This window comes from Neoarius graeffei, chromosome 13 (assembly GCF_027579695.1).
Source record: "Neoarius graeffei isolate fNeoGra1 chromosome 13, fNeoGra1.pri, whole genome shotgun sequence".
Classification (NCBI taxonomy): Eukaryota; Metazoa; Chordata; class Actinopteri; order Siluriformes; family Ariidae; genus Neoarius; species Neoarius graeffei.
In genome coordinates this window covers 26,179,003-26,189,958 of record NC_083581.1, presented here as the reverse complement: position 1 = coordinate 26,189,958, position 10,956 = coordinate 26,179,003, and the positions used below count along the sequence as shown (strand labels likewise).

Below are 10,956 nucleotides of genomic sequence, written 5' to 3'. Positions count from 1 at the left end.
TTAAAAAAAAAGCTTTCTTGATTTTCTGTTTGGTTTTAAAGTATACTTACAGTACGACCTTTTGTAAATTCCCAGTGTTCTTGGTTCTGTGCTGTGAATATTAGGATATTTGTTACTTTTGGTTAATGTCATAAATATAAATCAAAGGCTTTCCTTGCAGTGAGAATTCTGTGCACTTATTGGTATGCCTACGAAGTACAAATGCAAACATTATTTTATATATTTCACAGTAATATATTTTAAAAACAAAACATAGAAACACACTACACTCCAGTATTATTTAAGTTTAATCAAAGTTTGTGAGATTAATATATATTAGAATATATTAAGTGGATAAATTATTGAGCGTATTTACTATGTACTCAGACAAACTTCAGCATGTTTTAAATACAATTAAGTACATTTCTTTTTCACTAACAAAGCTGAAGTTGGGTTTTTAATCAAACCTTCTCGTTTGAATTTAAGAAAATAACAAGCAAACAAGCATTTCACCAAAACTATCTGTAGGTGGAGATACAGAACAGTCCTGAGCCTGTTCACTAAACTGCTGCTGTTCAGAAGCTTTTTTCTTGAAGTTTAGTGCAATATTGCAGAACGTACAGGAAAAAAAGGGCTTGTGACCAGAAGCAAAAAAGCATAACAGGTAGATGTTGACATCTTAAACTCCACATGATAAAAGCATCCTCCAAGCTGAATATGCAGTGACACATTTCATGAAAAAGTGAGGCCTATAGACCTGTAAGTTCCAAATACTGTGTATAAAATATACAACCCAGAAGGAAAGCCTTCACCAAAGGGGAAAAAAAAAATTGTGCAACTTTTTTATTCAAAGTGAAACCAAAACAAACTGATCTCTGTGAACTACATGTTTTCATATTTGGTCAAATACTATACTCAGCAAATATACATTACAAACACTTAAATGAAGTTTTTATATTACTAAGGCTTTTTGGGGGGTTGGTTTGGTTTGGTAATATTAATTACACCAAATCAACCACTTTATTTTGCACAGTAATCTGACCACCGAACAATTAATAAAATTACGATATTCTTTAGTTCTAATCTACAGCAACATTGTATTTGTTTTAATCAGTTCACAAAATTAATTGTAAATAATTATAATTGTCAATGATGCTAGAAATATTTTGTGTGAGAAAGTGATGTTTAATGCAAGTGTTTTGCTTAACAATTCTCATTTAGTGGATTAACAAATGCAGTAAGTTTAAATAAACTGGACACCTTATACCGAGAGAAGGCGCTCATACGTAGGTTGATATGCTGTATATTGTCACATTTTATTGCAAAACACCAAATATCCTTAGACGATTATGCACAATTTGGAGAATAAATAGCCAAAGAACATAAATTACTGTTGAAGCTGAATGACTGAACTGAATTAGGTCACTGAAGATTTGATGAAGATGATCATAAATAAGGAAGTTACAGCAGTGTTACAGTCGTGCAATTTGCTCATAGGATGGTCCAGGAAAACTTCTCCACTGCATTTATGAAAGATTTAACAAATAAATAGCATGGGGAACTAATCAGAACCACAGATTACCCTGTCATTACAGGAACACATACTGAAGTTCTCTATTTTTGTGTTTAGTAACAGGCCTCTTGTGCACGTCTCTTCTCTTCAGTCTCAATATGTGGCAGGATTCATTTCAATTGGCCTCATTTCTCAGTTCATCTGCTCAGCTGGTTTAAAATGGCCTTTTCCTTTCTGTGGTGTCATTCCTCTCTTGTTAAAGGTTTGTGGGGACGCCGAGGAATAGGAGAGGGTGGAGGAAGGTGGGACAGAAGATGAAGAGACTTGATCCTGCTGTTGCTGGCGAACAAGAAGTTCCTTGAAGACGGAGTTCATTTGATGACACACTTCCTGTAAGAGCACATTATTGTCAGTGTAGTCCTTCAAGCAGACAGCGATCTGTGAATCAGCAAATGTTCACATTCAGAAAGATGTTTCCTAACCTTGTCCACCAGTATTTTACCTTCCTCTTTTTCCCCATCTGCTGTAGTCCTTCTTATCTGGGGGCTGGTAAAGAGACAGAATGTCAGACAAATGTTTTTGTCTATAGACAGAGGTAAAATAATAATAATAATAATAATAATGAACTATATGTTCTCTCATTCTTTATAGTACTTGATTCCTTGTAATGTCCTTTTAAACCACAGACTTTTACTTGACTACTTTGTTAATTTTATTTTTCATCACTGTTACGGAGTAAAGCAAAAATAATGCAGAATATACTGTAAAAGTTAAAAATAATTAAAAGACAGTATGTGCTTGCTTTAAATAATAACATCAAAATCAAAACAGCTTCCTGCCAAAAATCTACACTTCCTTTGCCAAATGCTTAGACAGTGACAGCAATGTTTGAAACAGGGGTGAGAGAGATGAGTATTCCTTGCCCAGTTGTTTTAACATAAGGATCTGGAAATTCTACAAGCTAAAACTTGTTGAGATATCAGTATTTCACAGTTCAACATCCAACTTGTTAAAACATCTGCAGGTAAGACTAGGCATGCGATGATTCACGCAATTGATCATTCAGTTCATCATGATATTGGGTTTGCGATTTGATTTTGCCCACAATAATTTTGGAAAATAAATTAAATGAAGAAAATTTTATTCCCCCCAAAAGGCAACATTTATTTTCCTGTCATCAATTTAAAAATTCCTTTTCTTAAATTAAAAAAAAAAAACTTTTGTTTCCTTTTCTTAATAACCAACAATAATTATTTATCCACATTTGTAATAGTTGGAGTAAAATATAATAGCCTATTAACTAAAATAATGAAAACGTTAATAACAAATAGACCTTTTCTTAGTAAACTGTTATGAACATTTGTATTGCCTCCATTTGCTTCTTGTTTATCTTTCAGCAGTCTGTGATTTCTTGTTAAATCTATTTGTACAGTCAAATCACACAACAACTCTTTCACATTTTATATCTTTTTTTGTGGTTTCGCCGCATTAGAGCTGTGTTACTTCCACCTACGGTGAAGTTACATATATTCCTGCTATTGTTGCAATGCAATTACAGCTCGGAAAACAAAGAGATTATGCAGCCTGATAATAATCCCGATTAATTTTTTATTTCATTGAATAATCAAATCGTCATTAAAGGAACAGTCCACCGTACTTCCATAATGAAATATGCTCTTATCTGAATTGAGACGAGCTGCTCCGTACCTCTCCGAGCTTTGCGCGACCTCCCAGTCAGTCAGACACAGTCAAACGTGCTGTCACTCCTGTTAGCAATGTAGCTAGGCTCAGCATGGCCAATGGTATTTTTTGGGGCTGTAGTTAGATGCGACCAAACTCTTCCGCGTTTTTCCTGTTTACATAGGTTTATATGACCAGTGATATGAAACAAGTTCAGTTACACAAATTGAAACGTAGCGATTTTCTATGCTATGGAAAGTCCGCACTATAATGACAGGCGTACTAACACCTTCTGCGCGCTTCGGCAGCGCATTGATACGGAGCTCAGATATCAATGCGCTGCCAAAGCGCGCAGAAGGTGTTCGTACGCCTGTCATTATTGTGCGGACTTTCCATAGCATAGAAAATCGCTACGTTTCAATTTGTGTAACTGAACTTGTTTCATATCACTGGTCATATAAACCTATGTAAACAGGAAAAACGCGGAAGAGTTTGGTCGCATCTAACTACAGCCCCAAAAAATACCATTGGCCATACTGAGCCTAGCTACATTGCTAACAGGAGTGACAGCGCGTCTGACTGACTGGGAGGTCGCGCAAAGCTCGGAGAGGTACGGAGCAGCTCGTCTCAATTCAGATAAGAGCATATTTCATTATGGAAGTACGGTGGACTGTTCCTTTAAATCTTATCGTGATTCATCATCACACGATATATCATTACATGTATCAGTATACATCATTTGTTGTTGGTGACGCAGATGACATGCAAAAATGTCTCAATGTGTGCATGCGTGCTGTTTCAGAGGACAGATGCATTCACATTACATTTCACTTGTAATTATGAATGTGAACCATCAAGATCAGCAAATCTGATCTGAGCAAAACATCAGAATTGAACCATGAGGCTTGTAAAGTAAACATGGCCTCACATGCAGGATAATGTGTAAGGAGCATCCTTGCTAGATAGCTAGCTATGTAGCGAGAACCATGTATGGATTAACATGATCTAGCAAGCTACATAACAAACATAGCAAGTTACTGTGAGCTAACACTACGTTTCTTTATATACAGTATAAAGACTGTAATAATGAAGGTGGTGTTCACTTCAGCATCCAAGAACATTTTCAGATTAGTTGTATCAATTCTAGACGTAGAAAAGCAATTACTCAAGTAATTTTTTTCACCAAATGACTTATGTACTCTTACCGGAGTCATTTTCTTGATCACCACTTTTACTCAGTTGAACTAGTCCTACAGTTTGTTTTGTACTCTTTCCACCAGTGCCTACAGTGCACCAATAAATGAGACAACATTTAATTTAATCTCAGAGGGTAAGCCATTGAAAAGTGCATTGATTGCATACTCTGGTTTTCGCAAAGTCCTCGGAGAAGTGTTTGACAGTTGCACTGGAGGTAATTGCAAAGAGATTTTCCCAGCAAGAGCTTGGCTGGAGCTGAGTCCGGACTTGTCACTGAACACTTTCATCCTGGGAAAGGAACATCAAGCAGAGGCATCAAACAAAGGCACATTTCTAACCTTCTTTCATTCAAAATGTTTAAACAGAATGAAAATGGTGTAAAAAGGTGTTAACACACAGTTATAGAATTCAATCCTGAATGAGCAAGCAAGAGATGAGAGTGGAAAGGAAAAGCTGCCTGAGATGACATGAGGAAGAAATCTCGAGAGGAAACCAGACTCAAAAGGAAACCTGTACTCTTTTGGATGAGATTGGATAGTGGGTTTATATAAATCATTACAGTTTCCAGTGACAGGTGCAGAAGGGTACCATTAATTACCATTATAATTATGATTTTGTAATTACAAATAAATCACACTGATCAGATAAAGTTAGACTATAGGCTAACTTTAGGTACTCTTCAGTGATTTTTTTTTTTTTTTTATTCTCCTGGAAATCCTGCACTCTAAGTACGTTTGTGGAGTACCGTGTTTGCATCGTCCCAGCTGGCTGCTCCTCTGCCTGGCTTCTACTGTTGCATCTTTCGTTGTACTCCTGCCCTCCCTCCTTACTGCCAGAGAAAAAATGTGAAACAAGGATACAAGGGGACAAGTCAGAGTGATGATGCATTATGTTTTGGATCCATTCATTTTGACTTTCTCTCTTTCCCCCCAGTGTATTTGTTTGCCAACTCTGCAATGTCAAGGCGACTGGATTTGTGTAGTTTTGAAAATGTTTCACCACTCTTGCAAAATCTGATAATTATCCATTAGCATCTCTATCAGCTAATGTCTTTAAGACTATAACACTATACAACTAGACCGTTACAAGAAAAGGATTATCAGAGCATAATCTTCCTGAATGGATGACTCACCTTGGCACACTGATGTATTTATCTGGGATAAGCCCCTGAGAACCGTCTATTTCTCCTGTCCACCAATCAGAAGAGGCTCTGCTGTAAAGGCGGAGACGCCCACCCTGTTTGAAGGACAGCTCAGCTGGGGAACGTGCCGTGTAATCGAACAAGGCCACTCCTTCCAGCTCTGCACAGTGAGGTTAGAAATGGTTTTGACATACAATAAGGACTAAAAGTCTGAGTTGACGATTCAGAAACATTTAAAAATCTTAAGAGGTTGATATTTTTCAATTTTATATTTAAAAGGGCATTTGGTTGAGTGCATACCTCCACCAGGCCACAACATCAAAATCACTTGAACCTAGGGTAATAGTAAAGCTGTCCACCAAATTTCATCAAAATACATTCACTACTTTTTGAGTTATGTTGGGAACAGACAAAAAAAAAAATCCTGGATCTGCGTACATATCTGCATTCTTGATCCGCAAACACATCCGAACTTTCATCAAAATCTAATCAATTGCTCCTTGGCCCATGGCCCACCTTTCCTCAAAATTTCATCAAAATTTCCTACTTTTTAAGTTACACTGGGAACAGAAAAACAAACAGAGGCGAAAACATAACCTCCTCCAACAAAGTTGGCAGAGATAAAAAGATAAAAATGGACTCTGGTTAAATAGATAAAAACAAATACCATATGAGACATGAAATATTATGATAAAACTATATCTTACATTGTTGTTGAATGCATGATTCTGACTGGTCAGAAAGTGTTGATTCATTTGCTATAAGATATATACCGATCAGCCATAAAACTAAACTGACAGGTGAAGTAAATAACATTGATTATTTCATGATAATGGCACCTGTCAAGGGGTGGGATATATGAGGCAGCAAGAGAATAGTCAGTTCTTGAAGTTGATGTGTTGGAATCAGGTAAAATGGGCAAGTGGAAGGATCTGAGCGACTTTGACAATTGTGATGGCTTAATGATTGGGTCTGAGCATCTCCAAAATGGTACATCTTGTGGGGTGTTCCTGGTATGCAGTGGTTAGTACCTACCAAAAGTGGTCCAAGGAAGGACAACTGTTGAACCGGTGACAAGATCATGGGTGCCAAAGGCTTAGTGATTTGTATGGGACACGAAGGCTAGCCCATATGGTTCAATCCCATAGAAAGCTACTGTAGCACAAACTGCTGAAAAAGTTAATGCTGGCTAAAACAGAAAGGTGTCAATATTAACTTTTTCAGCAGTTTGTGCTATAGTAGCTCTTCTGTGGGATTGGATCATATGGCTTAGCCTTTGTGCCCCATGTGAATCAATGAGCCTTCAACACTCATGACCCTTTCACCAGTTGTCCTTCCTTGGACCACTTTTGGTAGTTACTAACCACTGCATACCGGGAACACCCCACAAGATGTCATTTTGGAGATACTCAGACCCAGTCATCAAGTCATCACAATTTGTCCCTTGTCAAAGTCGCTCAGATCCTTCCACTTGCCCATTTTTCCTGCTTCCAACAAATCAACTTCAAGAACTGACTGTTCTCTTGCTGCCCAATATATCCCACCCACTGACAGGTGCCATTCTAACAATATAATCAATGTAATTCACTTTACCTGTCAGTGTTTTTAATTTTATGGCTGATCGGTATATCTAAAATGTTGACACTTTATATTAATGCACTCATTTTGATACGTTATCATTTCTGCAATAACAAATTAAACATGGATGTCTGAGACTGATATTTATCCATAAAAATTAGTTTAAAAACAACGTGTAATTTGATACATGAAAGTTTTTTGTATTATTTACAACCCTGATTCCAAAAAAGTTGGGACAAAGTACAAATTGTAAATAAAAACGGAATGCAATGATGTGGAAGTTTCAAAATTCCATATTTTATTCAGAATAGAACATAGATGACATATCAAATGTATAAACTGAGAAAATGTATCATTTAAAGAGAAAAATTAGGTGACTTTAAATTTCATGACAACAACACATCTCAAAGTTGGGACAAGGCCATGTTTACCACTGTGAGACATCCCCTTTTCTCTTTACAACAGTCTGTAAACGTCTGGGGACTGAGGAGACAAGTTGCTCAAGTTTAGGGATAGGAATGTTAACCCATTCTTGTCTAATGTAGGATTCTAGTTGCTCAACTGTCTTAGGTCTTTTTTGTCGTATCTTCCGTTTTATGATGCGCCAAATGTTTTCTATGGGTGAAAGATCTGGACTGCAGGCTGGTCAGTTCAGTACCCAGACCCTTCTTCTATGCAGCCATGATGCTGAAATTGATGCAGTATGTGGTTTGGCATTGTCATGTTGGAAAATGCAAGGCCTTCCCTGAAAGAGACGTCGTCTGGATGGGAGCATATGTTGCTCTAGAACCTGGATATACCTTTCAGCATTGATGGTGTCTTTCCAGCTGTGTAAGCTGCCCATGTCACATGCACTAATGCAACCCCATACCATCAGAGATGCAGGCTTCTGAACTGAGCGCTGATAACAACTTGGGACGTCCTTCTCCTCTTTAGTCCGAATGACACGGCGTCCCTGATTTCCATAAAGAACTTCAAATTTTGATTCGTCTGACCACAGAACAGTTTTCCACTTTGCCACAGTCCATTTTAAATGAGCCTTGGCCCAGAGAAGACGTCTGCGCTTCTGGATCATGCTTAGATATGGCTTCTTCTTTGAACTATAGAGTTTTAGCTGGCAACGGCGGACGGCACGGTGAATTGTGTTCACAGATAATGTTCTCTGGAAATATTCCTGAGCCCATTTTGTGAGTTCCAATACAGAAGCATGCCTGTATGTGATGCAGTGCCGTCTAAGGGCCCGAAGATCACGGACACCCAGTATGGTTTTCCGGCCTTGACCCTTACGCACAGAGATTCTTCCAGATTCTCTGAATCTTTTGATGATATTATGCACTGTAGATGATGATATGTTCAAACTCTTTGCAATTTTACACTGTCGAACTCCTTTCTGATATTGCTCCACTATTTGTCGGCGCAGAATTAGGGGGATTGGTGATCCTCTTCCCATCTTTACTTCTGAGAGCCGCTGCCACTCCAAGATGCTCTTTTTATACCCAGTCATGTTAATGACCTATTGCCAATTGACCTAATGAGTTGCAATTTGGTCCTCCAGCTGTTCCTTTTTTGTACCTTTAACTTTTCCAGCCTCTTATTGCCCCTGTCCCAACTTTTTTGAGATGTGTTGCTGTCATGAAATTTCAAATGAGCCAATATTTGGCATGAAATTTCAAAATGTCTCACTTTCGACATTTGATATGTTGTCTATGTTCTATTGTGAATACAATATCAGTTTTTGAGATTTGTAAATTATTGCATTCCATTTTTATTTACAATTTGTACTTTGTCCCAACTTTTTTGGAATCGGGGTTGTACTTCAACTTCAAGAGCGAGAGCGCAAAAAGATGTTGGTGAGGGAATGACTGCTTATAGCCATTTATAGAAACTGAGAATAGGAACTAACATGTTTCATGGACATTCCACCTCATCAAAGGTCACTTTAATTGGATAAAATATACACAATGTGGGGCAGTACGGTGGTGTAGTGGTTAGCACTGTTGCCTCACAGCAAGAAGGTCCGGGTTCGAGCCCAATGGCTGACGAGGGCCTTTCTGTGTGGAGTTTGCATGTTCTCCCTGTGTCTGCATGGGTTTCCTCTGGGTGCTCCAGTTTCCCCCACAGTCCAAAGACATGCGGGTTAGGCTAATTGGTGGCTCTAAATTGACCGTGAGTGTGAATGGTTGTTTGTCCCTATATGTTAGCCCTGCGATGATCTGGTGACTTGTCCAGGGTGTAAACCGCTTCTCGCCCATAGTCAGCTAGGATAAGCTCCAGCTTGCCTGCGACCCTGCACAGGATAAGCGGCTACGGATAATGGATGGATGGATACACAACATCTCATCTCACCTCATTATCTCTAGCCGCTTTATCCTTCTACAGGGTCGCAGGCAAGCTGGAGCCCATCATGTCATTTGTAAATAAATAAGCAATTGTTAGTGTTCATGGTATAAGAAAAATAAAACATTCTTTGAAACAAGGAAGAATATAATAATCCACTTTGTTGTGGTAATTCATCAGACCACCTCAGCAGTCATTATTTTCCTATAACAGCATGTCCTGAAGTGTTTTATGAAGTGTATATACTGCCTCCTTACTCCATCAGAAGAGAGTAAAAAAAAAAAAAATCTAGCATTATCAGAATGATTATGTGATGATTTTAATTTCAGCAACTAAACTTCTTCAGTGTCTTGTCCCAGCTTGGCTCACATGCTACCAAAGCAAAAAGTATAACCATATTTACCATGTACTTAAGTATGGTATGGGTCACATGGCAAAAGTGGAACTGAAAGAACAGTGGAACTGCAAAGAACCTCAATACTTTTGGTGTTCAACATACAAGCAGATTTACAAGGGGAGTTTCTTGAGATAAGACACTTCTCAGACAACTTGTTTACACCACAACTTCTTTATCATACTGTTACATACAGTGGTGCTTGAAAGTTTCAAACACATGTTTGTGGAAGTGCATCATGGCACGAACAAAGGAGATTTCTGAGGACCTCAGAAAAAGCGTTGTTGATGCTCATCAGGCTGGAAAAGGTTACAAAACCACCCAAAGGAAACCCACGCAGACACGGGGAGAACATGCAAACTCCACACAGAAAGGCCCCCATCAGCCACTGGGCTTGAACCCAAAACCTTCTTGCTGTGAGGTAAGAGTGCTAACCACTTGTGCAAAATGAGCCTCAAACAAAAATACCCTTCTGATAAATTTGCAAATACTGCAAATAATTAGCCTATTAATAATGCTTATTTGATTTGATTATGCATTATTGACATTGCTAGAATAATATTTGAAAATAATATTAGTGAAAAGCGATGTAAGCATCGCTTGAGAAATTTTCATCTCAGAAAACTGTACAGGAATTTCACAACAACAAAGCTTACCATCTTTGACTTCTTTGTTTGGAGACATGTCTGGTTCCACTTCTGACTCCTCTGTAATAGTCTCACTGCAAACACACGCACACACAATATGCCCATATGTTTTATGTTTTCATTTATGTGTCTGTACATACAATATGGTTATGTTTAAGTGTGTGTCTCCATTGAGTTCTCACATATCATCTAGCACCATGCAGGTTTCATACACAGGTCCCTCTAATTCATTCTGGCTGGGGAAGATGCTCTCCTGCTGGATGATGATTGTTTTGACAAGAGCATTGATGTACTGGAGAGTAAAAGCATCTGCAACATCAGGCCCTCTGATCAGACTGGGTCCGAAACACACAGCCAGGTTGTAGGGCTGCATCATATTTTCATCACTGTACTGGGAGACACTACATACAGAGAGAAAGAGAGAGAGAGAGACACACACACTCAGAGTTCTGGATGTATTAAAAGGACGTTAGACCACAACTAATGGTTA

At 38.3% G+C, this 10,956-nt stretch overlaps 1 protein-coding gene across 2 annotated transcripts in view; it reads right to left on the bottom strand.

The window, feature by feature from the left end:
- Nucleotides 1-807: 807 nt before the first annotated feature.
- Nucleotides 808-10,956, bottom strand: part of arhgap4a (Rho GTPase activating protein 4a) — a 48,278-nt gene continuing 38,129 nt past the window's right edge. For both annotated transcript variants that reach the window (XM_060937415.1, XM_060937414.1), the window contains exons 18-24: nucleotides 10,649-10,867; nucleotides 10,476-10,540; nucleotides 5,502-5,670; nucleotides 5,115-5,198; nucleotides 4,535-4,657; nucleotides 1,975-2,038; nucleotides 808-1,882 (exon numbers count right to left, since the gene is read on the bottom strand). In XM_060937415.1, the coding sequence (XP_060793398.1) occupies nucleotides 1,685-1,882; nucleotides 1,975-2,038; nucleotides 4,535-4,657; nucleotides 5,115-5,198; nucleotides 5,502-5,670; nucleotides 10,476-10,540; nucleotides 10,649-10,867 (922 nt within the window). In that variant the 3' untranslated portion in view covers nucleotides 808-1,684. The remainder of the gene's footprint in view (nucleotides 1,883-1,974; nucleotides 2,039-4,534; nucleotides 4,658-5,114; nucleotides 5,199-5,501; nucleotides 5,671-10,475; nucleotides 10,541-10,648; nucleotides 10,868-10,956) is intronic.